Source organism: Pavona decussata, unplaced genomic scaffold, assembly GCF_977016875.1.
Source record: "Pavona decussata unplaced genomic scaffold, jaPavDecu1.1 SCAFFOLD_137, whole genome shotgun sequence".
Classification (NCBI taxonomy): Eukaryota; Metazoa; Cnidaria; class Anthozoa; order Scleractinia; family Agariciidae; genus Pavona; species Pavona decussata.
Window position 1 is genome coordinate 1,457,036 of NW_028145550.1, and position 27,154 is coordinate 1,484,189.

The window sequence follows — 27,154 nt, forward strand, 5'->3', positions numbered from 1 at the left end:
AAAATCATTTCTGTTTGTTTGTTTACTTTGTAAAACAATTTTGTGGTCAGTAAGAGCTGTACTTGTATAAATGTTAAATAAACAGTGTGCATGCTTTCTGAAATTTCAAATGGGGCAAAATCCTTATAATGTACTTGTCGAAAACAATGTTGATCTGATGCTATTTTTATTTTATTTATTTAATACTAATGTTGCTGTATAATTGTACTTTTGTCAAGCCAGTTTGGAAAAAATTCGGAAAAGTTGTTTGCTATACCTTGTAGACTGGGAACATTATGTTTTTCTTCAAAGACACAAGAGTGCGCAGTGCGTGAACATTGTGAATATTTCTGTGAGTAGCATAGTGTATTGATCAACAAAAGGACATGCATATTGAACCATATTATTCATGCATCAGGTTCACTCCACTGACTTTGAAGAAAAAAATAATAATACAGAAAAATTCTTGTAGTCTGGTAATTTCCTCCCATATCAAAACAGGGTATCGGAGCATACAGTAAGAATGAAACAGTCTGTTAAATAAAGAATTGCCTTTATACAGTAAAAACCCGCGTATAAGAACCTGGATTTTTTAATTTAGCTTAAACAGGTTCTTATATAAATGGTACTTAAAGCAAATTTAGGCTACCAAGTATAAATATCATCTCATAATACAATTTAAATCATTTCTTTGAATGGTTTAAACACAATAGACACACAACACAGTACTTTAACTTGAAAGAAAAAATGTTATGTCAAGTTTATTATAATCAGATGATGATTTTAATTCAGCAGTTTCTACCTATACACTTTTACAGCAACTCCACTGATAAGAACCTTACTTAAAATTTTAGCCTTAATAGGTTCTTATGTGATGGGGGCTTAAAATGAAAATTTTAGCCTAACAGGTTCTGAAAACCCAGGTTCTTATACAGGTTTTTTTACTGTAGTTATCTGTCTAAAATTAACACCATGTCATCTTGGAAAGTTCACAAAGTAATTTTTCATTCTTGTGAGAACATTCATGTTTCACTTGAAACAAAGTTCTGGTTTAAATTAAAAATAACTTTGCCAAAATTCTAATCTACACCCCAAGTCCTCAAGCATGTCATGTAGAAGCGCCTTGTCTTTTTTTCTTCAAAATTTGTCTACAGCTGTCAATAACAGTTACTCATTGTACATGTGCCAACTAAGCTTGTGGAAAAATTTGTCAGAACAAAATATTGGTTTCAATGGAGCATATCAAAACATTATTCACCGCCCTGCAGTCAATTATGCATAATGAATGACTAGTGAGTGGCAAAGCACCAACCCCAAATTTTGGGTGTTGCAGGAGAGCATTAACCTTGTAACCCCTAATATCAAAGAGCAAATTCTCCTATCTTGTCACCATACTTTCCTTATAAAGTACTGTGGAGAAGTTATTAAAATATCAAGAGCATTCACCTTTGGTGATCATATGCTTAATTCTCAAGACCTTAGGGGTTATAAGCATTGATATTACAAGGAGAAAATTGATGCTGATCACTGTTAGGGCTTAAAGGGTTAAGCTTTCTTGTGTGTGCTGATTCTTTTCAAGTCTCTGTTCATGGTTCTTGCATTACACAGCTTTAGCTTTTGTTGGTTATATCATGTAAGCAGCCTTATCTGTCCCACCCAGCATTGTTTCCTTGGTCTTGTTCAACTTGGCTTCTAAAAGAAATCTGATCAGTGCCCTCTTTTTAACTGGCTGGTCAAAAGCAACTGTGAGGGATGAGGACCTCAACTGAAGTTGTCAAAATGTTTAAAGAATCAACTAACAAAACATTTTGCCAAATGTCAATGGCATGAAGTAATGTAGCCTGCGTAGCTGGCGGTTTTTGTTGCTGGGCGGGAAAACCGGGCCAAAACGAGTGATGCGGCTGCGGGGGAAATGGGGCAAGAGCCGCGACAGTCGCGACAAAGCCGCGTCAACAAGCAGGACCTTGCTCTCGCCCCATTTCCCTGCAGCTTTGCCACTCGTTTTGAACTTTGTGCCCGGCTTTCCGGCGAGCCCACCAACAAAAACTGTCAGCTACGCAGGCTAGAAGTAATGTGTCAAACGCAGGTAAGAGTGTTTTATCCGATTTCCAAACACCGAGAAATGTTAAGGTACCACATAAGCCTAACCCTAAATTATATGCCGAGGAGTGGGTTGAGAAATGAGGCCCAGCCAAGTTTTTGTTAACCAACTTTGAGGTGTTTGTAAATCGGATAACATACTCCTTGGAGTATACCAGCTTCTCAAACCATTAATAAATTCCTGGAGAAATTCAAAGGAGAAAGTCTACCGAATTTTATGATAATTAAGATCACTTTTGCAAACCTCCTTTGTGGTAGTGATTTCCCGTGTTCTCTTCATGAATTATTAATGACTTTAAGGAATATTGGTTTTAATGCATCAAGAGTCACTGTGGCCATTAAATTAGCTAGACCCAACTTTCAATTCTAATTCAAATGGGCTTCCTGCGCACCAATTTTGTTAAAAATGGCGGCCGAAAATTCAAATAAGTTAAAATAACAATATAATGATTATTAAAAACGTTTACTAGCACTAGAAAGCGCACTTTTACATTTGTATCCCTGCAAAGTTTCAGCATATCAGGTGCAATATCAGCTGAGAAAAATGAAAAATTTACAGACGTTTGTATGACTGGGGGTATGACGTATACCCCCACTCATACAAACGTCTGTAAATTTGTCAAATTTCATCTTACATTTCCTAAGCTGATATAACACCTAATATGCTGAAACTTTGCAAGGTTACTAAAGTATTACTTTAATGGTGCTTTATCCAGTGCTGGTATCAGTTTTTCATTCAGTTCTATTTTAACTCATTCAAATCTGTTGCCGCCATTTTGGAGAAGGATCTATTTGGCCAATATAACAATATGGGTGTTGTCCTATTACAGCTGTCCTGTTTACTAACAGCATTTTGACAATGAACAGCTGCAGTTGGACACTACAGCTGCTCATGTGCCATCTCCGGTATTGTTTGTTAAAACTTAATGCTAAAATCTGTCACCGACATTTTGAGTAATAAAGGTTTGATAAACAACCTTTGTTTGTTTGTTTGTTTGATGCTTGAAATTGGTTTAAGTTGGGGCGGGTGAGGGGAGAAGAAGGGGCTCTAAGCTTTAGGTGTAGTGAGGCAAAGAAACTTATTCCGGGAGAATATAAATATTTATTGTATAAACACCAGTGAAATACCAGGTGAGCTTTCGCGCGAAAACATGATATCTTCACACGTGAAAACAACATGTTATCTTCACACGTGAAAGGATCACCGCTGCTATGGTTACATAATAAATCGCGCCTTTTGCAATGATTTGGTATTTCATTGGTGTTTATATAATAAACAGAACATTACCGGTACATGGCCGCTTGGAGATACGAAATTTCTCTTCTCGTGTTGAAAAATATTTCACTCGTTCGCTGCGCTCACTCGTGAAATATTTTTCAACACAAGAGAAATTTCGTATCTCCGCGTGGTCATGTAATATCCTCTATGTATTTTAACGCTCTGTTTTGCCCAATGTCCTAAAACGTTATGTTCAGGAATATTTGTCAGAAACTTCTTGTAACGTAATAGAGCGGTTTTCAATTCAGTGCCAAGCTACTCTCGTACCCCGATCTCAGTAGTCGGTTCCGGAATGTCGAAATGAAAAAAGCTTTTTGCGAAAAGAATGTAAAGAACACTCTATTGTTTGTATAGGCGCGCTAATGATTATCAACAAAATTGTATGGGTTGTTCATTGATGCTATTGACTGTCTAGCCATGGTTTAAAATTTACTTAATGAAAGTCTTGAAACTTAATTGAATGTTTACAATTATGCAGATATCCTTGTGAAAGGTGCATTTCACGTAATTGAATGCCGATTGACGCAAATGGACGTATTTTCGCACTATTGTCTGACTTTTAGTGCAAATGATTGCGTATTTTCTCTAAATGCAGGGGCGTAGCCAGGATTTTTAGGAGGGGGGGGGGGGGGGGGTTCCAAATTGGTTCCAACGAAAACGGTTGGGCTAAAATCCTTTCCGTTACGTACGTACAGGACTTTGGCGTTTACGCTACGCAAACAGAAGACGCCTTGGTTGCCACTGAGCGAACGTGTTTATCACTTCCTCGATATTTACGTCTTAGTGGTAATTGATGTTCATCAACGCCAGCCCAGATTCTCGCTCGCATGACATGGTCGACCTCAGGTATGTTTTTAACCTTCTTAGTGTACTGAATGAGCACTCACATTCAGCTGACGTTATCGGAAACGTGCACAAAATGCGGATCAAGGTGTGGATGTTAGAAAAGAACTCTCGATCGCATGCTGCGAGTGTCTGAACTGCACGGCATCCTCAGTGCTGCACCACTTTCTCTTCCATCGCAGGAACTCAACATCAACCACATGAGGAGAAGGAAGGCCGTTCTCATAAAACTCCAGCGCTGCTTCAATGTCAGGATTTCTGTCTCCGACGGCTACCAGCTCAGGAAGAAGATTAAAGAGACTGGACAAGGCAGCATCATTAGTAGGATTGAAGTATGTTTTCATCTCTGATTGTAGATGGTCTAGAAGGGGAATAGCAACTGCCCTCTTATAGTAATCAGATGGTGTCTGGGCTGGCACATTGACGCGATGCTGCTGCTGATTGGACTGAATGCATTGATCTTTTGCAATCGGGACATTGGTACGAAAACTACGAGCTCGAATAACACCAATGGATTGTCTACTAATTTTGCGGGCATTGCTGCTGTGCACACACGTGCATCTTGTTACACAGGAATCCCAGCTCTGCTCATGTCTCCAAAAATGTAAGTGAAACGCAAATAGATACTACAATGACGTTCACTGTACTTATTGAAAGGATAGAACAAAACGAAGAATTTCAGGAATCGAGAGTCCATTACACTCTTGTTGGGATAAAATCACTGTTAAAAATAGGAGGGGGGGTCCTTGACGAGAGGGGGGGTTCCGGAACCCCTGGAACCCTCCCCTGGCTACGCCCCTGAAATGAACAGCAAAAGGTGTTGTAGCCTTTCAATCTCACCAGAAAAAAAATTTATCTGCTTAGTAGAGTTTAGAAACCATCGGTTGTTATATGATTATACGGAAAGTATGAGACATCGCGCTCGGTTTTTTTCCTCATACAAAAACTATATTTCGTGCCATATTTACCTAGAGGTCTGTTATACTGTGACTTACAGTTTGTCAAAAGAAATATAAATTTTAAAATCGTTCGACCCAGCTCATTTGGTAAAGGCAGTCCAGTGAATACGAAACCCAAACACACGTGCTGCAAATTATTTCATTTATTTCACCACACACGTTACAACAAAAGGAAATAAAAGTAGATAAAAGTACATTTAATTGCAGAGAAAGTGGTGAAGAAGCCTTATTAGGAAAAACCGCAGGGCTTATAGAGTAAGGCTTCCTCATTACAGAGTTGTTGCATATAATGTATGAAGCTTAGCTTGTGAGGCAGTTGATGGAATTGTAGTTGAGACAATCATAAAACGAATAGACGGGAAATCAATAAACATTTGAAAAAAAAAAATAACATGACAGGTTAAAAATGATGATCGATAATAGATTTAGCGTTCATACCCCTGAGCGCAAAATATGACTTCCAACTGTCAGACTAAAGAAAAAATATCGAGGTTGAATTTTGTCCCTAGAGGGAGTGAACAACCTTTTTAAAGAAAATTTGACAACATAATGTATGATGTTGCCTAATTACTTCCCCCTCTGTCAAGCAGTAACAACGACAAAAATATATTTTGTATCTGGTCGCAACTAAGTCAGAAACTCGAACTTAAATATGTGGCAAATCAAACGCAGTGACATTAGCATACTAATCAAACAGGCCCCAGTTGTTCAAAGGCCGGATAACTTTATCCAGTGGATAAGTCACTATCCAACAGTTTCAATCTGTTCAAAGATTTCAGCATTTTGTCGTGTACAAGCGAATATGCACACTCTAACCACAGTCTAGTTTAGGAGTGTACGAAAACCTTGGACAACGTTTAGCGCGAAGTATATTTTAGACCCCGGATAGTGCCTTATCCAGCAGATAAAGTTATCCGGCCTTTGAACAACTGGGGCCAGGAGAGCAGTTCCTAGGCTTGACGGGTCACCGTGTTACACACATGAGGTTAATTACAGCTGTGGAACTACTAACCAACAGCAACGGATCCCAGTGAAAAGCGAGGAAAGCTTCACGCTTACCTCAAAGAGAGAGGTAAAACTTTGTCGCCAGACGGACTTGGCCGATTAACCGACGAAATGAACGTTAGTACGTTATGAATCATTTCCAGTCAGTTTTTTAGTAACACTTTTTCACCTACATGCATATATCTTATAAACCGTTGTAAACGCTCTGTCATGTTAACCATTAACTAGTTATGTTTACCTTCAAATTTAAATTTTTAAGAGCCGTTATTTTTCTCTAATTGTAACTCTTGTCCTAAAGAAGACTAGTAATACTAGTTCAGGAAGTATTGGCCCAAATTAAATAAAATTGTCCTTTGCCGTAGTGTCAGTCCCGCATGCAATAAGTTTGGCTTATTGAGTTGTAAAGTGCATGACGTACTTAAGGTACTTGTGTTTCTACTTCAAGAGATTTGGCTACGAAAAGTATTAGTTATTAGTGAAATTATTAAATGAAATAAAGAGTCCCTGTGTTCATCCTCAGAATTATGCGCCTTACTTTTTAAAGAACTTTTCATATCCATTCCCAAGACAGGCAAACCACTTGTTGAACGCGTTCGGCACAATCATCTTCTGCAACCACTCCGCGTCTGGAATCCATCCGTTGTAGAGGTTGTTTGATAAACCAAATACGGTGCACGCATTCTCTGGATCCTTTTCGTCTGGCGTCACCACATAGAAATTCCCGCCATTCGTAGCTCTAACGATGCCATCTTCGCCTTCGGGCCTGGAAGCGTGCCGCCAGTTTTTTAACCCCAAGAAAAGTGCTGGCTTGCCATACCAATCGATCTGTTTTCCTGGTGCAATATACAAAACGAACGATCTATCTTTTAAGGGAAAAGATACAAGCGCTCGCATGTATGTCACATATCCCCCACCGTCAGGATAGGCTTCCAAAACCTCATGATCTACAAAAGCTTCATCCCAATCTTGGCGAAACTTTGTGTTCTGAGGATCCAACAACCGCTCAAAGCCCTTGACGGGGAAAGGAAGGTTTGCTACGTACAATACTTTTTTGGAGACCTCTTCTCCGTCGAAGGTTTTAATCCAGTACTTGTGGTTGGGCACTTCGCCAGCTACAGACTAGCCATCACCTTTATCCAGATCTTCTTTGAACCACTTGGCTCTCTTAACTTCGTCTTCGTGAGAGTAGGATCGATAGGACAGCGTTTCTTCTTTCTTCGCCATTTATACTTTTCCTGTAAACTTAACGTACTCGTCGAAGAAATTCTAGTGAAAGAAAAAGGAAAATAGGAAGTTCAAGTATGAGAAATCCTTGGCCTGGCGTTTCCAGGTCTGTAGCCAGAGCAAAGTTTTAACCGAGAAAGTAGTTAAGAAAGAAACCCTTGGAATGTATTCATTTGTACCCTTCACATTCACATTGCCGCACAGTTACCACCAGAACCACCCACAAGTTGCTCCCGTCTGACCTTGTAGGACTTGTAGCTCAGTCGGTAGAACAACGGACGATTAATTATCTGGAGGTCGCGGGTGAACCTACGATAGCAGACGCCAGTTTCCGGCTTTTGTTTCACGCGCCGCGAAAAGGTGTCTTCGCAGGTTTGCCGCGGGCTCGATTCTCGCCGAGGTCGGAGATTATTTTTTCTTTGCTTTTTGCAAACTCCAATTTCCTTACTAGGGCTAACGCACAGTGGGAATCCACGGGTTCACTTTAACACTTTTAAGTTATGCAGTGTATGTTTAAAAACATACACTGCAAAGTTCTCTGATCTTTCATTTGACTTGATAAATGCTTTCTTTGTGGCAGTCTGCAGCTACCGTGGACAAATTCTGAAAAGATGAAAGGGTTGGTACTTACTCAACGGCTTCACGCAGGTACTTGGCAAATTCGTCTCAGGGAAGATGGCCGATTCACCAGACAGGAAGGCCTGTTCGAATATGCAACAAGCAAGGTTGTGCTTGAGTTTTCAAGGATTACACAAATTTGCATCTCCTTTGTCTAATTAACGTTGACCCATATTTCTAACAAACAATCCGTGTGAAATAACCCCATGGAATTCCATGGAAAATTTTCCATGGAACTCCATGGAATTTTATGGAATTCCATGGGGTATTAGGACATGGAATTCCATGGAATTCCATGGAGTTCCATGGAAATAACAACAGGCTAGGGAGCTCCATGGAAATAGCTCCATGGAGTTGCTGCATGGAATTTAATGGAAAATTTTACATGGAATTCCATGGGCTAATTAAGTTCCATGGAACACAACTGCATTCTTAATGAATTTCCATGGAATTTGATGAAAAGACAATATCCATGGAGTTCATTGATGAAAACATTTCACTGATCATGCTTTGCAATTAATGGAAACAGCTTTATTTATAAAGCTTAAAATTACACTAAAGGCTTTGACCACAAGTAGTGACTGAGGGACACACTTGAATTTATTACTTTTCTGTGATCAGGCTTTACATTCATGTAAATTCATGTAATTTGTTTCTGAGTAGTACAGTAGTAGCAAAAGGCACGATTCGTAACAAAATGAATCAGTTAAAATAGAGTCCAATGATCATACTGGTCGACTTATCTTGTTTAGCAGGATTTGGTGACTTCACTCTGAAGCTCAGTTAACAGTCTTGACAACAATATTGAGTTGAAAATCTGTAGTAAAACAGAAAATTGAGCGCTTTAAGTGAGTTCTATTGAGTGATCACAGTGATCTTATTGGTTTCTGAGTAAAATGAGTGCATTTTAACATCTGAGGCAACAGTTACAAAAATATACACCCAATGGGCATGAAGCTGATCATAAAGTCTGATCTCCATGCTTCATTCAAATCAAGATCATGTAAGTCTTCGGCTTAGCTTATAACAAGACATTATATCAAACCGGCTACAAATAATAATAATGTTTATTACCCAGTAAAAACAATTGCGAAAGCTTTGTATTAAAAATAAACAGGGAATGTCTACTTGCAAAATCTTGAATTTGCTCTAAAAATTCAAGAGGGGTAAACTTAATTGCTCTCGCCCAGAAGATCTATAAAATCACACATTTTCACGTAGTCTTTCATCAAAATTATTATGTGAAATCTTACCTCTTTCTAAAAGTAGTTATCCACATTTGCTGCTTTTATTTAATCCATCATTTTTTAGCTTAACAGAGGTAAAAATCCAGAGGAAATGTCTCCTAAACGCTTGAATCCCGCCTAAAATCTAAAATGAAATGTTCTTTTCACGAGCCTGCAGTGCCATATCTGCTGACCAAAATGGCTTTGTTCATGCCCAGTCTTCCCAGTCTAAATGAAATCCAAGATGGCTGCCGGTACTCAGTCAGGCTCCAGTCGCTTTCTTGCTCATTTTAAAAGCTAGCATTGCGCATGAAGGTCGTTGGAATTATGATTCAAAGCATTGCTGTTCTTTGTGGCATTTAATGGAGTCAAGATTCATCAAAGAAGGTTTGAAAATAATAGTGTTTTCACAAATGCAGTTCAGTGTACCACCAATAATAATATTATAAGCTCAGGTTTTTTAGTATTAAAGCTTTTCTTGAAAGGAAGCCAGTTGCAAATACTTATATCAGTTGCTCATCTTGGTTTTATGTCTTGATATGTCCAATATTAAAATAACATACAAATACAGCTCACTCGCGCGTGTGGTATAGACAATTTATACAATTCCTTTCTCTTTCTTTCAAACCATTTGTTATTGTTGCATCTTAATTAAAATTTGCCATGGTTAAGATTAAAACTTACAACAAAGAAACTGTGAATTATACATGTAAATTCCAGATTGTACAGTGAAGTTCTGATTGGTGTCAACCCAATTATTACAATGTGTTACATTAGATTTTCAAGTACTCCATGGGATTCTCTGGACACACCTGTCACTCCATGAAGTTCAATAGAATCCCATGGACGTCCATGGAACTCTATGGAACTCCATGGACACTCCATGGGACTCAATGGAACTCAATAGACACTCCATGGAATTCTATGGAACTCCATGGACCCTCCATGGAACTCAATGGAACTCCACAGACACCATGGAGTTCCATGGACATGCCATGGAAACTCCATGGAGTTCCATGCAATCCCATGGAACTCCATGGAACTCTCCATGGAACTCCATGGAATTCCATGGGGTTATTCCACACGGGAATGATGGACATTGTAAAGATTCGCACTTGCACAATTTTGCCTTCGGTTTCCCTCAAACGATGCAATAAGTGTCTTATTTATGGTGAATATTCTATTCAAAGGGCTAAAAATATTTAAAGTTCAATGGTTTACCTTTCTATTTATCACGGTTTAGTGAAGTACTTGTCTAGCGCTGATAAAACATTTTTCCTTCCTGTGTTCTAAAAATAAGTGAGTTTCGCTAATCGAATAAGTTTGGCTGTCAAGGGAAGGCTTTATGCCCTTCCAAGCCTTCTCTTAACACCCAAACTGACTCGATTAGCTCAAAACTGTTTACTTCACGCTTTTTACTTTTTAATTAGGATTGCATAAGTTGTTAAATTACTCTCGGAGGACCATAAAATATTTCTGTATTGTTTCACCTCCTATATATTCTTATGTTTATCTTACCTTTTTGACTTGGAGTAGCGTCAAAATGTTGTCGGTTTTTTAGAGTTTTATAGTATTTTCTAAAAATCTTTTAGCGCTTAATTTTATGATAAAAACTGGTGTTCTGGTTTGGACTGTTTCTAAGGTGGCTAATCCTTCTGTCTGGTACAACAATAGATTGTTTATCATGCATTACGGTTACTGCATTTGACCTCAAGTCCCGGGAGAGGGGGTGGGGTACTCCCTTATATGGGCTATATAGGTATGTCCGGCCCCAAATGGGTATGGTTTTTCAGCTGTTTTGGTCGTAAATAGGTATCGATTTTAGCCATTTTGCCGTCATTTTGGTAATAAATAGGGTATCGATATTTGCACTCTTGTCTTTAATTCGTTTTTTTTAGAAGCTACTTCTTCATCATGATGTTTACGGCAACTGTGTACGTGCGCAACAGCTTGTCACGCGCTCCTGTCATGTGCGGGGCTCCAGGGGCTTTTGAACTGAAGTTAACCAGACACTATAAACTGAAAAATTTTTGGTCAGGTCATAAATAGGGTAGGGAAAATCGCAGATTTTAGTCATAAATAGCGGAAGGGTTTTGGGAAGCGGGCCGCACACCCCTTCCCATTTTTTTTTTTGGAATACCTCCCTCTCCCCCCCCCCCCCCCCCCCCGACCTCAAGTTAACCTTTCGCAGGTATTTGCCTGGAAATAGTGATTCATGTTCTCCTTATTATTTTCGTTTTCTGTACAATTTCATTATGTTCACCAGCCGAAATTTAAGTTTTTTTTAATTAGCGTTAGTGTTAGTCTTCACCAAACTCATTTGAATAACAATAATCCTTAAACCCTTTTGTAAACCTTTTTTTTTTTTTTTTTCATTTGAAACGGGTTTAAGGATTATAGCGTAAATACTTTGGCTTTATGACCATGTACTGTACATGTATTTTTAATTAGAGAACTGAGACTTGTAAACACGTACCCTGTAATTTATGGAAATAGAGCGGTTTCAATTTGAGTGTCGTAAAACCAAAACCAAAGTTATTACTCTGGCTAATCAAAACAGATGTAAACAACACAACGAGCCAATCAGAATTCGAAGTAAATACATGTAACCGGCACCAAGCGCGGGAAAACGCGTGCGGCAAAAACACGATTGGTTTTGGTTTGGATTCCCATTGGTTGAGAAAGTGGCGCGAGTTTTGTTAACCAATCGCAGAGCGCAGTAATGCAAAACCAAAGCAAAAGCAAAATTACTTTTGACACTCAATTGGAAACAGGTCTATGCGTTGACTTGTAGTACCGCCTTTCTTCTTGGAAAGTTGTTGTTTCATACGGGGGGGGGGGGGGGGGTACTTCCTTATATGACCATAACGGGGACGTGCGGCACGATAGGGTATGGTTTTCAGGGTGTTTTGTCTTGAACGGGGTATCTATTTCATCACTTTCTGCCTTAAACAGGGTATCTCTACATGAGGCTGATGGCTTAAACAGGATAAGCTGAGATGTCTGTTTATTGGTCTTTTGAAGAACGAAGCCAGTATTTCAATGATTTCAAGTAGATTGTGATTGCCAATGCATTAAAATACCAGTAAGAAACTAGTGTAGGTTAAATGTCTTAGATAGGGTCTGAAAATTTTGAATTCTGTCTTAAACGGGATGGGGAAATCATATAATTGTGTCTTAAACAGGGTCAGAGTTTGAACGCCCGGGCTGCACCTCCCTACCTAAGCATCTGTTGAGAACCCCCCCCCCCAGGTTTCATAACCACTACGTTTGACACTGCTTGTAACTTTCAACCTAATGTTTTACATACTTCTGGTTGTTAATGTATAATTTTTATCAATACCAATGCTCATTGTAATTGTTATATTTTCCCCTTGCTATATTTTAGCTGGACGTAAAGAAATTCCTAAAAGAAAAGCAAATAAATGGGAGGAAATATTACAAATTCCGCTACCAACCAATCGTATCAGCGACTTACGTTAGCTGGAATTAACAATTGATGAGAGTTTGAAAGTAAGTTGTCAATCATACTCCAACCAACATAAACATATTGTTGTTATCATTATCATTATCATTATCATTATCATTATCATTATCATTATCATTATCATTATCATTATCATTATCATTATCATTATCATTATCATTATCATTATCATTATCATCATCATTATCATCGTTGACCAATCAGGTTAACAACCAGAGACGTATATACCACCTACTGACGTTCAACAATTCACTTGACTCTGAAGATGACTTCCGCTCAGGTTGTCAAAACGTCAGTCAAAGTCACCACAAACAGCCTTCTCAGGACTACACTCACCCGGATGATCATAATTTACGTCTTATGACATGACTCCTGGGTTCAAACCATTTACAATATTATTATTATTATTATTATTATTATTATTATTATCATTATGATTATGATTATGATTATGATTATGATTATGATTGTGATTGTGATTGTGATTATGATTATGATTATGATTATGATTATTATGATGATTATGATTATGATTATGATTATGATTATGATTATGATTATTATTATTATTATTATTATTATTATAAAAACAACGCGAGAAGTTCTAACACTTGGAGAATTCTGTAAACTTAGCTGTGAAGTAGTCGTCAATCCAAAGTAAAGACCATTGAACAACCCAAACAATGATTGTTCCAGTGATTACCTGGTTATACACGGCTAGCCGTGCAACGTGCTGTAAATTGCTTAGTTGTGCTTAAATCACGACCGGATTTTTGCAAATGCTTCGCACCACTTTTATGACTAATGGCGGCGTTTGAATTGTGGGAACTCAATAATTCCCTCCTTTTTTATGCTGGTAGATCGACTGTCTTTTACATTTACCATTAATGTTTCGTTGAGGGACTGCTGTTAACCCTTCTGAGTTTAGAATATTTTTTGTTATGTTGAGAAACGGGCAGGCAAGGCCGCGGTTTCGCTACTAATCTTGTGGATCTCTTCAGTTGCCTATAAAGTGTGAATGATGACTTCTCGATATCATTCAACGAAAATATTATTTTCCCTGATTTCACTAGCTTTTTTTTAGAGCTTTTCTATTAAATTTGACAACATCATGTATACATATATTGCCTAATTACTCCCCCCTCTATCAAACAGTAACAACGACAAAAATATATTTTGTAATTGGTCACAACTAAATCACAAACTCGAATTTTAATATGCGAAACAATGTAACGTTAGCATACTATCAAACAAGAAAGCAGTTCCCACCGTGTTACACACATGACGTTATTTACAGCTGTGGAACTACTAACCATCAGCAACGGAGCCCAGCGAAAAGCGAGGAAAGCTTCACGCTTACCTCATAGAGAGAGGTAAAACTTTGTTGCAAGACGGACTTACCTTAACCGACGAAATGAACGTTAGGTTATGAATCATTTCTAGTATTTTTTAACACTTTTTCACCTACATACATATATCTTATAAACCGTTGTAAAGGCTATGTCATGTTAACCATTGACCAGTTATGTTTGCCTTCAAATTTAAATTTTTAAGAGCCGTTATTTTTCTCTCATCGTAACTCTTGCCCTAAAGAAGACTATTGATACTCAGGAGTTCATGAAAAAGTATTGGCCCAAATTAAATAAAATTGTCTTTTGCCGTGGTGTCAGTCCCGCACGCAATAAGTTTGGTTTATTGAGTTGTAAAGCGACGTAATAAAAGTACTTGTGTCTCTACTACAAGAAATCCGGCTACGAAAAGTATTCATTATTAGTGAAATTTTTAACTGAAATGAAGAGTCCCTGTGTTCATCCTCAGAATTATGCGCCTTACTTTTTAAAGAACTTTTCATATCCATTCCCAAGACAGGCAAACCAATTGTTGAACGCGTTCGGCACAATCATCTTCTGCAACCACTCCATGTTTGGAACCCATCCGTTGTAGACGTTGTTTGATAAACCAAATACGGTGCACGCATTTTCTGGATCCTTTTCGTCTGGTAGCACCACATAGAAATTCCCGCCATTCGTAGCTCTAACGAGGCCATCTTCACCTTCGGGCTTGGAAGCGTGCCGCCAGTTTTTCATCATCAAGAAAAGCGCTTGCTTGCCATACCAATCGATCTGTTTTCCTGGTGGAAGATACAAAACGAACGATCTATCTCTTAAGGGAAAAGATAAAACCGCTCGCATGTATACCACACTCCCTCCATCGTCAGGATAGGTTTCCAGAAGCTCATGTTCCACAAAATTTTTGTCCCAATCCAGACGAGCCGGCAGATTCTTGGGATCCAACAACTGCTGAAAGCCCTTGATGGGGAATGGAAAGTTTGCTACGTACAATACTTTTGTGGGGACTTCTTCTCCGTCGAAGGTTTTAATCCAGTACTTGTAGTCGGGCACTTCGCCAGCTACAGACCAGCCATCACCTTTATCCAGATCTTCTTTGAACCACTTGGCTCTCTTAACTTCGTCTTCGTGAGAGTAGGATCGATACGACAGCGTTTCTTCTTTCTTCGCCATTTTAACTTTTCCTGTATACTTAACGTATTTTATCTCGTCGTGGAAATCAGTTCTAAAGAAAGAAAAAGAAAAACAGGAAGTTCAAGTACACTCAATTTTTTTTTCATAAGAATTTTTTTTTGCGGCCCATGCTGAATATTCTTTTTTTTTTTTCGGCCGATTTTGGTCTGAAAATACTCTTGTATTACATGTATTCTTTAATTATATCTTACGACAATTCCGTTTCAGAATTTATTGGGTTATCACTGATATTAAAGAAAGAATTGATCATGATACTTTTTGCAGCTTAGTTCATTTCTTTTGTGCTATCTATACTGTACATATGTATTGCATGTACCGTTCATCGAACTGTCATTAGCACTGAACATTTGGCTATAGCTAGTGGAGGTTGTTTCGTTTTGTTGGCTAGTTTCCGTATAGAGAAAGTAATAATTTTATACGGGTCAAGTTAAAAACATATAATTGCATTGTATTTACAGGTTTTCAACACCCAACGCTCCCGTCTGGCCTTGTAGATCATTGGGTAGAGGAACGGACGATCAATGATCTGGAGGTCGCGGGTGAGCAACCTACTATAGCAGACGCAAGGTCCCGGCTTTTGTTTCAACCGCCGCGAAAAGACGTCTTCACAGGCTAGTCGCGGGTTCGATTTTCGCCGAGGTCGGAGATTATTTTTCTTTGCTCCATGCAAACTCCAATTTCCTTACTAGGGTTAACGCACAGTGGCAAATTCATGAGTTCAGTTTAACACTTTATTCATGGATTTTTCATGTGAATCTCGCCGTTGATCATCGGCAAAGTGAACCGTCTGTGTAAAAGAAGACATCGATATCTCGCCGTTGATCATCGGCGAAGGGAACCGTCTGTATGAAAGAAGGCATCGATATCTCGCCGTTGATCATGGGCGAAAGGAACCGTCTGTATGAAAGAAGGCATCGATATCTCGCCGTTGATCATCGGTGAAGGGAACCGTCTGTGTGAAAGAAGGCATCGATATCTCGCCGTTGATCATCGGCAAAAGGAACCGTCTGTATGAAAGAAGGCATCGGTATCTCGCCGTTGATCATCGGCGAAGGGAACCGTCTGTATGAAAGAAGGCATCGATATCTCGCCGTTGCTCATCGGCGAAGAGAACCGTCTGTATGAAAGAAGGCATCGATATCTCGCCGTTGATCATCGGTGAAGGGAACTGTCTGTATGAAAGAAGGCATCGATATCTCGCCGTTGATCATCGGTGAAGTAAACGTCTGTAGAACAGAAGGCATCGATATCTCGCCGTTGATCATCGGCGAAGTGAACCTGTCTGTTACTTTATGTTGAATAATAAACCATAAACTTTCTAGTAAGTGCCCCGCTTCAAATAAGCGGCCTCTTCTGATTAGCGCTACCCTTGATTAATGCTATCTAGACCGCGCTATTTATCTTTTTTGTCTTCTGGGGCCGGAAGAAGAAGGAGATACACAGTTCTTTGCCAGTAGGACGCTGGGTTTGTGGCTGGGACATTCACCCTGTGTTGCTACCGTTTGGGTTGTTCTTGGCATGCATGGCCCAATGTCAAACTCAGCTGAACCTGTTGCCCCGCTGAATGCACTTCCTTCCAAACCGACGGATCTCAGCTTTCATATGTATCACGACTCTCGCTTCTTGGGTTACCAGGGGCACCTAACAGAATATTTAGGTAAAATATCGGTTCGGATAGAAGGTCCCCTAAAAATTCTCAAAATTTTCGCCTAGCGATCTCCTAGACTTTTCGAGGTTTTTCGGAAAACCATCAAGTGCCCTAGAATTTTCGGAAAATAATGTGCTCACGTTTTATAACTCCCATAATTTTTGGATGGTGTTTTGGTCCGCCAAAATTTTCGTCCGTCGTAACTATTCTAAAAGCTGCTAAAAATTTCGGTGAAGAATTGAGATATCATCAGGAACGTACATGAACATGTCTTTTATTTTCCTAATTATAGGTAGTATACCCGTCTATTAAGCAAGATGCGTATTTAGGTTTCATCCCCTAACGTTTTCGGATAAATAGGTTTATATACGTCTATAATATTCAAATGAGCATTAAAATTCTTTAAGATTCTTGCTAAATTTCCATAGTCACACTTATAGAGATGGAAATATGGCTATTATGTGTCCTCGAACTTTCGGCAAGACCCATCAGGATAGCAAAAAAAAGTCTCCTCAAAAACTTCCGGAACGACTAAAGTTCCCCTAAAATATCCCAACAGATAAACATTTTTTACGGCAGCACCAAATTAACTAAACAGGTTTCTAAAACATACAGAAACCCATGTTAGGCTCTTCTGTTGTATTTAGAAACATTTCGTCGTTGCGTGCCCCAGGGGCTGCCTCGATGAGATCTACGCTCTTTTCTTGCAACACTAGTCGACAAGGCAACTGTGTTGGAAAGGACATACTCTGCTGCACGTAAAGCAATAATGAAATCAAACTGCTTGATAGATAGAACATAAGTAGTTCCTTTTCTTTCCAACGCCATCCTGGAAAAAGATCTCGAGCACCTGAACTACTACTGTGAACGCTGCACGGAAGAAATATAAAGCATCAGCCCTGCTCGCCCATCTTGTCTCGTACAAAATTCGTAGCTTTGCACGCCTATCCATTTCTTCTCTGACTTGAGCACTTTACTCGACTCCCGCCTGAAAGGCCCGCAGTCGCTTTGCTGAGTACATGTAGTCGAACGATGGTTTGTACAGTGCTTAACATATGTACTTAACATAATGCTTTGTGTTTTTTGAAATTTACTTTCCTTCTACGTTTTCTTAAAAAAATCACCCAAAAAGTAGTTCTACAAAATAAAAAATATTCGTTCCCATAATAAATATACAAAGAAAAGGCATTCACTTCGCCGTTGTACAGCGGCGAGAATTCAGTCTCTTTTAAATACAGAGGCATTAACTTCGCCGTTGTACAACGGCGAGATTTCAGTCTCTTTTATATACAGAGGCATTAACTTCGCCGTTGTACAACGGCGAGATTTCAGTTTTTTTTTTATAGAGGCTTTTACCTCGACGTTGTACAACGGCGAGAATTCAGTCTCTCTTAAATACAGAGGCATTAACTTCGCCGTTGTACAACGGCGAGATTTCAGTCTCTTTTATACACGGAGGCATTAACTTCGCCGTTGTACAACGGCAAGATTTCAGTCTCTTTTTTATAGAGGCTTTTACCTCGACGTTGTACAACGGCGAGAATTCAGTCTCTCTTAAATACAGAGGCATTAACTTCGCCATTGTACAACGGCGAGATTTCAGTCTCTTTTATACACGGAGGCATTAACTTCGCCGTTGTACAACGGCAAGATTTCAGTCTCTTTTTTATAGAGGCTTTTACCTCGACGTTGTACAACGGCGAGATTCAAGTCTCTTTCCTATGCATACGGTTCACTTCATTCAAACACTACTCAGTTCTCTGATCTATCGTTTGACTTGATAAATGCTTTCTTTGTGGCAGTCTACGCAGCTACCGTGGACAAATTCTCAGAAGATGAAAGGGTTGGTACTTACTCAACCGCCTCACACAGGTATTTGGAAAATTCGTGTCAGGGAGATGGCGGATTCACCAGATAGACAGGCCTTTTCGAAAATTCAACAGGAAGGGTTGTGCTCGCGTGCATGAGTTGGGCAAATTTGCATCTTCTTTGTTCAATATTGGGATATATTTAACTGTCTATATTTAATTAAATCAAACATGTGACTCAGTAAGTGAATATAGAGTGATGCCTACGCGACTTCCTCGCGCGTGTTTTAGCCTTTTTAAATTTAGCTTGTACGGGTATGCATTTCAGAGCTAAATTGTTTTTTCTTTAAGGCCGTCGCTACTCCCAAGTATTTGTAGCTCTATTTTCCCAACGCTACCTAAATGTTACAAGGATTTGAATAGCGTATAGCGGTTAAATGATCGAATAGACACCAACTACCACATCACGAAAAATTAAAGCTTCTTTCTATTTCTCTTAAAGAGACATATTCAGATCCCAGTGATAATGAATCATTCTGGAAACACGAGTGGGGTAATTTAATAATATTTCTCACAGCACTCGGCACAGCAGAGGAGTTTGCATATTAATAGAGCTAGCAGTCCAATATACCAATGACAGTAATTAATTCCCACCGTTATTGTCATGTCGTTGAAAGATGCGCGCGCACTTTGGCTACCATTGTTAACTGAAAACTTTATCGGCGGCTTTGTTCTTTGCCAAAAAACTTGAAATCATTGATCATGCAGTTCTTTTCTGAATACGGTAGGTGAAATATAACCGACACTTGTAGCGATAAAATTTATCTTGAAAATCCATGTTGGGCAATACGTGAGCAAAGTCATTTTTGCCGCAAAACATTGAGCACGCGCAGTTGTGCTATGAGTCACATTCCTGACTTTCCGGAATTTGCCAGATGTTCTCTCCTGAAGTGAAAAATCTAGGTACGATATTAGACAGTAAGACCTTATTACTCGGGTCGTAAGGCGGCACGAGTTAAGTTTTCGGTCGCTTTCGCAAATTCTTTTTTCCTTTATTTTGCGTCGCGATTGGCCAAGAGATAACGCACAAGTCTTCGTATATGACCAAATGACGTGTCACATACAAAACGGCGGATGCAAGACAAACGACTAAAAATAAGACTTAAGTATTCATAAAAAGAAGTATCTCGGAAATTCTAAATGATTACTTTAAATCATTCCTGTCCAAACCTGTAAATATCCGGTTTTGAACACAGATGACGGAAAAAGCTCTTGCAAAAGTTTGCGCTTTAATACAATGCGAGTGATCACCACAAGATTTGGTAGAAAGCGTGGAACACTTGAATGTGGCCTTCACGACGTAGCCTACGTGGCCAACGTAATCGGGGAAGGGGAGGGGAGGGCCTCAATCTCCCTCTCTGCTCTTAATTCCCTTCCCTGCGGGGAACGGGAACAGCAGAGACCCTGGGAACGAGTTTGATTGGTTCTTCGTTGTTTAACCAATCTTTACCCTTGCTTGGGCCTAATTGTAGTTCAACCTATTGTTTTGTGTCACCAAAGTATGAATTTTCTGACTATAGAGTGTGTTTATGATGGCTATATTGGATTAGCGAAACAATAGAATGATTTTCCTTTGGGAAATAATTTTTACTTTTATGCAAATACCTTTTATTGTTTGGCTCCTCCAACATGGTTGCCATGAAAACACTCTATAGTTGGAGCTGAAATCAAATGGCAACTGTATGAAAGTTATCACTGTATTAACCATTGTTAATATCCCTGATGTGACCGTGGCCATAGAGTAGAAACGTTTGAAAACCGATTTTATTAGCACTGTAATAGTTAATTAGAGCCACCACAGAAAATCCATTTAAAAATATAAGCAAAAGAACGCAGTTGTGAAGAACTAAACTTACTGAGAAATAATGTCCGCTTTTAAAATGACCTAAAAATTCTATCCACGGAGTAGTAGAATCGGGGTCAAACAAATAACACTTTCTCCTCATCGACGTTTTACTGTCTTTTTACCCTCTCATGCAATTCGTTTTCCTCGCTTCCCTCCCTGTGTCGTTCGAAACTGACCAAAGTGTTATTTGGCTGTCTGCCGGCCTTACTTATCTCCCGAAAACCGGGCTTGGAAGCTTGCCGCCAGTTTTTTTCCCCAAGAAAAGCGCTTGCTTGCCATACCAATCGATCTGTTTTCCTGGTTCAAGATACAAAAGGAACGATTTAAGGGTTTAAGGATTATAGCGTAAATACTTTGGCTCTAATAAAAATACGGCCACTGATAGCAGCCTAGTTTTTAAAGTGCTTTTCATATCCATCCACCATATTTTCTCTCCACTCGTTGAATTTGCGCGGCACAATCCTCTTCTGCATCCACTCCATGTTAGTCTTTGGGATCCATCCGTTGTAGAGGTTGTTTGTTAAACCGAACACGGTGCACGCAGCGTCTGGTTTCTTTTCGTCTGGCGTCACCACCTAGAAGTTCCCGCCATTCGTAGCTCTAACGAGGCCATCTTCGCCTTCGGGCTTGGATTCGTGCCATCCGTCTTTGATCAACAAGAAAAGCGCTTGCTTACCATACCAATCGACTTGTTTTGCTGGTGGAAGATACAAAACGAACGATCTATCTGTTAAGGGAAACGATAAAAGCGCTCGCATGTATGTCACATAACCCCCATCGTCAGGATAGGCTTCCAAAATCTCATGTTCTACAAAAGCTTTATCCCAATCTTGACGAGCCTTTATATTCCGGGGATCCAACAACTGGCCGAAAACCTTGACGGGGAAAGGCATGTCCACCAAGTACACTATTTTTGTCGGGACCTTGTCTGCGTGGACGGTTTTAATCCAGTACGTGTAGCCGGGCCCTTGGCCAGCTACAGACCAGCCATCACCTGTATCCAGGTCTTCTTTGAACCACTTGGCTCTCTGAAGTTCGTCTTCGTAAGAGATGGATCGAAACGACTCAGGTTCTTGGGAGATCGCGTTCGCCATTTATACTTTTCCTGTAAACCGAACCTAAATTATCTCGTCGATGAATTCTAGTGACGCTTTTTACTTTTTAATTAGGATTGCATAAGTTGTTTAATTACACTCAGAGGACCATAAAATATTTCTGTATTGTTCCACCTTCCGTATATATTCTCATGTTTAACAATAGTTAATTGAAGGCAATGGTTATGAAACCTGACAAACTTCTTTGTTGTATCTTTTTGTTTCCTTTTTTCGGCCTTGACCTTGCATAAACTACAACAGAATTTGGAATGTGTTGGAGCAACTGACCAATCGAAACGTTTTTGTTACAAGATATTCAACTGTGGTGTGAACGTTAAAACAAAGGTTCATTTAAGTTAATTTATTTCTTTAAGTCATTCCGCATATCTCGTATTTCGCATAATTATGCCATTCCGCAAACTCTTTCCACAGTTTACCCTCACTGAACTCATCCTCGGGGAACAAGGGGCAGTTAGTCGGGTGGAAGGGATTTTCGTACGTGGGCAAAAGTTTACTGTAACAGCGGTAGAACTCCTAGGAAATTACTCTTGCCGAACCAGTTCCAGAAGCATTTGAATTCCCCGCTTTTGATTGGCCAGAAAATGTTTTCTAGCCAATCAAAAAGCGGGAAAGGGAAATTTGCGGATTCAACAGATATGCGTTTCTGAATAGTCTAGTCAACAAGCAGTATTTGTTGCACAAAATCGACATTCAATCCAAGAAGTATGCACAATGTTTGTCACACGAACCTAGTTTAACGGCCGAGCTCCCTCGAGTCCCCTAGGTATAGCTCAGTGGTAGTGCATCCGAATATTAAAGTAATCGGAAAGTCATAGGTTTTACTCTTGTGGAAAGAACTCGTTTTGATTTGCTCGATAGTTATGTTCCTCTAACCGCAGCACACTTCCCCCTAAAATCTTTTATTTCCATCTTTCTTCTTTATTGTTTTATTCCTTAAGCATAAACTTTGGCAATATCGAAGTGTGAATAAAATGAATTGAACTGAACTGAACTGATTTTCGAGTATCGCTATGTCACTTACTGAAAGAGACTATCCTTTTTACATCTCGTTCTGGGCATTACGCGACAGCGAACTCAGTAGGTTCCTTACATATGACTTCAGTGGCTAATGTCTTTGCTATTTTAAACCATGTGTATAGATCTAGTCTTACTAGTGTATATAGACATTTGTTATTGTTGTTGTTATTGTTAGTAACTGTAATGAAGCATTCCTGTATTTATCAGAATCATGCCTCTTTTAATACAGATACGGCCACTGATAGCAGCCTAGTTTTTAAAGTGCTTTTCATATCCATCCACCATATTTTCTCTCCACTCGTTGAATTTGCGCGGCACAATTCTCTTCTGCATCCACTCCATGTTAGTCTTTGGGATCCATCCGTTGTAGAGGTTGTTTGTTAAACCGAACACGGTGCACGCAGCTTCCGGTTTCTTTTCGTCCGGCAGCACCACATAGAAGTTCCCGCCATTCGTAGCTCTAACGAGGCCATCTTCGCCTTCGGGCTTGGAAGCGTGCCATCCGTCTTTGATCAACAAGAAAAGCGCTTGCTTACCATACCAATCGACCTGTTTTGCGGGTGGAAGATACAAAACGAACGATCTATCTGTTAAGGGAAACGATAAAAGCGCTCGCATGTATGTCACATAACCCCCATCGTCAGGATAGGCTTCCAAAATCTCATGTTCTACAAAAGCTTTATCCCAATCTTGACGAGCCTTTATATTCTGGGGATCCAACAACTGGCCGAAAACCTTGACGGGGAAAGGCATGTCTACCAAGTACACTATTTTTGTGGGGACCTTGTCTGCGTGGACGGTTTTAATCCAATACGTGTAGCCGGGCCCTTGGCCAGCTACAGACCAGCCATCACCTTTATCCAGGTCTTCTTTGAACCACTTGGCTCTCTGAAGTTCGTCTTCGTAAGAGATGGATCGAAACGACTCAGGTTCTTGGGAGATCGCGTTCGCCATTCCTGTAAACCAAACGTACTTTATCTCGTCGATGAAATTCTAGTGAAAAAAAAACAAAACAAAAAAGGAAGTTCAAGTATGAGAAGGCCTTGGCCAGGCCTGTAGCCAGACCAAAGTTTTGTCCGAAGCAGTTAGTTAAACAAGAGAAAAATCAATGCAACTTGGTATGTCCGAAAAAAGCAAAAACAAAACAATAAAGCCGTAAAGGCTCAACTATCGGCTTTATATAATCCTGATGTATGCCTCACAGATATTTTCAACCTTTCTCATGGCGCGATTGAGCTAATTGAATAGTTTTAGTCAGTGATCACTCAACCTCGTTCCCAGGGTCTCTCTTCTTCCCGCTCAGGAACGAGGTTGAGTGATCATGCCTTTCCGCTACGCTACTTGACGTCATACCGGAAGTCTCTTTTGACAACAATATTCATCAGCTATTGCCATTCACACATTATCATTATCAGGCAACTCATAGAAGCAAGAACGGTGTTTTTTACGCAAATATGCATAGTTGGTATGCAAAGGGTTAAGGTGTTTTGATAACGTTATTGAAAGAGCACAACTCACTTTTTCAATCGCTTATCCGGGTAGGCACGTCAATTACCGATGATGGAAAATTTATTGGTTTCGCTGGGTGCTTGGATGCGGTTGGATGATATACAGAGATGGCTCAATTGAATAATTAGATGAGAAAGTGTTTACATTTGTGCCCTGATTTTAAATATTTGATGAGTGATTGAAGAAAATGCATAGAAAGAAAATATAAATAAATATAATATTACATAGCCGTTCCTTTGTATCTATCATATATAAATAAATATAATATTACATAGCCGTTCCTTTGTATCTATCATATATAAATAAATATAATATTACATAGCCATTCCTTTGTAGGTCTTTGTATGTATATGCTCAATATTTTCTTTAATAAGTGAACTTGTCATAATGAAATCTGCCTTGTGTTTTGCTAGACACGGTGCCAAGACGAAATTTGTCACGGATTTCACTTGTATCCAGAGACTCAAAAACATTGCCTTTTAACGACACTATGAACATCGCTTACAGCAAATTTAGTGTCAAGGATGTCACTCAACTATTTGATTGAGGATTTTAGTTGAATATTGAAGGGTGCAGAACATTCCGATCGACCTCAACAACATCCTGATCGATGGTTTCACTTTAAATTCGAACTAAAAAACATCCCTGTCGATTTTAAGTTTCCAATGAGCACTACCGTTGCTTAGAATACGATTGTAAATGGATTAACAAACTGTATCTGGGTCAGCAGCGCTTCTAATTATTCATGCAAAGGCGACGACTTTGACTAACGTCAATTCTGTTTCAGTTATGGGAAGCAAAGGGCCGCCAAAGCATGACCAGAAAACTTCGAAAGCGAGCAGAGCTGACGCTAGGACTGAGCCAGAGAGAAAAGTGACCTTTCAGTACAAGCGCGGTATTGAGTGACAGGCAACGAGTGAATTGAATTAAATCATGGACTTTATTTATTCATGATTCCTGTAATCAATTTTGCGATCTTTTAACCTCCACATGAACACAATTTGCTAATTTAAGGTTGACTCGTGAGCGACTTGGTGTGGTATTAAACGTGATTCGTGAATTGCCTTCATGTTTTGTGTGAATTTATACTTTCTGATTCTGGTAAATGTACGGTCGAAACGTTGCGATCATTTTCTGTGCTATACAATCGTGAAAATAAACGATTTACGTTTATCAGTGTAAACGATTAGTAATTTTTAAAATGAGATAAAATATATATGGGTTCGATACTTTTAAACAAAAATAGTAGGTGATCACGTGTCTGCAATATGCAATGAAAGAAGAAGCCTGTTAGGTCTTTCAACGGAATTGAAAAGCAAACGTTAAGTAGCTTTGAGCTACTTTGGAGAGTAAATAGTCTGAACTGTTTGGAGAATGGAAAACATTTAAAGTAGCCGTTTTTTTTATTTGCATGACCGCCTCGATATTTGCCTGAATGTGATAGAATATTTTGTATTATTCGTGACATGAGAAAAGACCCTCTATTTCGATGTGACTGAAATTTGTAAGGAGGCATAGGTGACTCTAATTCCCTTCCCTTCATTAGTATAAGGGTAGCTGGTCTTATGCAGGGAATAACAGTGTTGCGAAAGAAACCCCTTGAAATGAATTCATTTGTTCCCTTCACATTCTCATTGCTGCGATCACCACCGTAATCACCTATGACTTCTTCCCCTTAATTTTGGTCTCTAGCTTAGAGCAACGGAGGATCAAATCCGAAGGTCGTGGGTTCGATTCTCGCAGAGGTCGGAGATGTTTTCTTTGCTTCGTGCAATCTCTCATTTCCTTACTACGGTTAACGCTCTGTGGGAAATTCATCCGTTCACTTAAGCATTTTAACACACTCTGCCGACTTCCCTGATCTATCATTTGACTTGATAAATGCTTACTTTGTGGCAGTCTGCAGCAACCGTGGACAAATTCTCAGAAGATGAAAGGGTTGGTACTTACTCAACCGCTTCACGCAGACCTGTACTTAGCAAATTCGTCTCAGGGAAGAAGGAGGATTCACCAGACAGGCAGGCCTTTTCGAATATGCAAAAAGCAGGGTTGTGCTCGCGTTTTCAAGGGTTGCACGAATTTGCATCTCCTTTGACACATACAGCATATCTAACTATCTATCTATCAAATTCTTGAATATAGAGTGATGCCTGCGCGACTCCCTCGCGCACGTTTTAGCCTTTTTAAATTTAGCTCATTCGAGTATGTTTTTCAGAGCTACATTGTTTTTTTTTAATTTTATTTTAAGGCCTGCACTACAGTAAAAACCTGCATATAAGAACCTATAATTTTCGAGGTCAGGCTGAACAGGTTCTCATATTTTAGGGTAGTTTTTCACAATTCAGGCTGATTAGGATAATATATTTCAGAGGTTGTCGTAGTTGCACTACTAATACAAAATGGTTTAGCACTTGTATTTTCAACAACAAAAATGCTTGCCTTGTTGCACAGTAGCTTATGGAAACCATATTTCTTGTGAAAATCCAAACAAATGTAAATCAAGGAAACCATATACACAATAACTTTTTGTCAGAAGTTTCTCACACAATTAAAATCCAGAATTTTGACCATCAGAATTGGAGTGATTGTTTTTGTTTAATAACCTATTTTCTTTTTGCCAGGCTGAACAGGTTCTTATATTTTTGGCTATTTAAATGCCAAATTTTAGCCTGTAGATTCTTATATGCCGGTTTTTACTGTAATCCCAAGTATTTGTAGCTCTATTTTCCCAACGCTACCTTAATGTTTACAACTGATTTGGATAGCGTAATAGCGGTTAAATGGTCGAATAGACACCAGCTACTACATCACGAAAATGTAAAGCTTCTTTCTATTTTCATTTTCACATCCCAGTTATCATGAATCATTCTGGAAACACGAATGGGGCG

At 39.3% G+C, this 27,154-nt stretch overlaps 2 protein-coding genes, 1 long non-coding RNA gene and 2 pseudogenes across 8 annotated transcripts; 1 reads left to right on the forward strand and 4 right to left on the reverse strand.

The window, feature by feature from the left end:
• Positions 1 to 5,285: 5,285 nt before the first annotated feature.
• On the reverse strand, positions 5,286 to 9,389 carry LOC146467239 (uncharacterized; annotated as a pseudogene). Its single transcript, XR_014867750.1, has 3 exons — positions 9,261 to 9,389; positions 8,021 to 8,824; positions 5,286 to 7,431 (listed from the first exon to the last, which is right to left on the reverse strand). The product of XR_014867750.1 is annotated as an uncharacterized LOC146467239 (transcript).
• Positions 9,390 to 9,478: 89 nt separating this feature from the next.
• Positions 9,479 to 18,277, forward strand: LOC146467240 (uncharacterized). 3 transcript variants are annotated; one of them, XR_014867752.1, is made up of 3 exons: positions 9,479 to 9,620; positions 12,622 to 12,746; positions 15,722 to 18,277. It is a non-coding gene; the product is annotated as an uncharacterized LOC146467240 (long non-coding RNA). The 3 variants fall into 3 exon arrangements; XR_014867751.1 differs by lacking the exon at positions 12,622 to 12,746 and having other exon boundaries at positions 9,512 to 9,620; XR_014867753.1 differs by lacking the exons at positions 12,622 to 12,746; positions 15,722 to 18,277 and adding an exon at positions 12,189 to 12,303 and having other exon boundaries at positions 9,558 to 9,620.
• LOC146467241 (uncharacterized) lies at positions 14,385 to 26,221 on the reverse strand. 3 transcript variants are annotated; one of them, XM_085125993.1, is made up of 2 exons: positions 26,156 to 26,221; positions 14,385 to 15,294 (listed from the first exon to the last, which is right to left on the reverse strand). In XM_085125993.1, the coding sequence occupies exon 2, from the start codon at positions 15,240 to 15,242 to the stop codon at positions 14,550 to 14,552; it is 693 nt and encodes a 230-aa protein (XP_084982119.1). In that variant the 5' UTR covers positions 15,243 to 15,294; positions 26,156 to 26,221; the 3' UTR covers positions 14,385 to 14,549. The 3 variants fall into 3 exon arrangements, with proteins under 3 accessions (XP_084982119.1, XP_084982120.1, XP_084982118.1); XM_085125994.1 differs by lacking the exon at positions 26,156 to 26,221 and adding an exon at positions 19,374 to 19,415; XM_085125992.1 differs by lacking the exon at positions 26,156 to 26,221 and adding an exon at positions 18,767 to 19,082.
• LOC146467242 (uncharacterized) lies at positions 20,517 to 21,781 on the reverse strand (annotated as a pseudogene).
• LOC146467243 (uncharacterized) lies at positions 22,638 to 24,027 on the reverse strand. Its single transcript, XM_085125991.1, has one exon. It carries the CDS (start codon positions 23,709 to 23,711, stop codon positions 23,007 to 23,009), a length of 705 nt encoding a protein of 234 aa, XP_084982117.1. The 5' UTR covers positions 23,712 to 24,027; the 3' UTR covers positions 22,638 to 23,006.
• Positions 26,222 to 27,154: the final 933 nt, after the last annotated feature.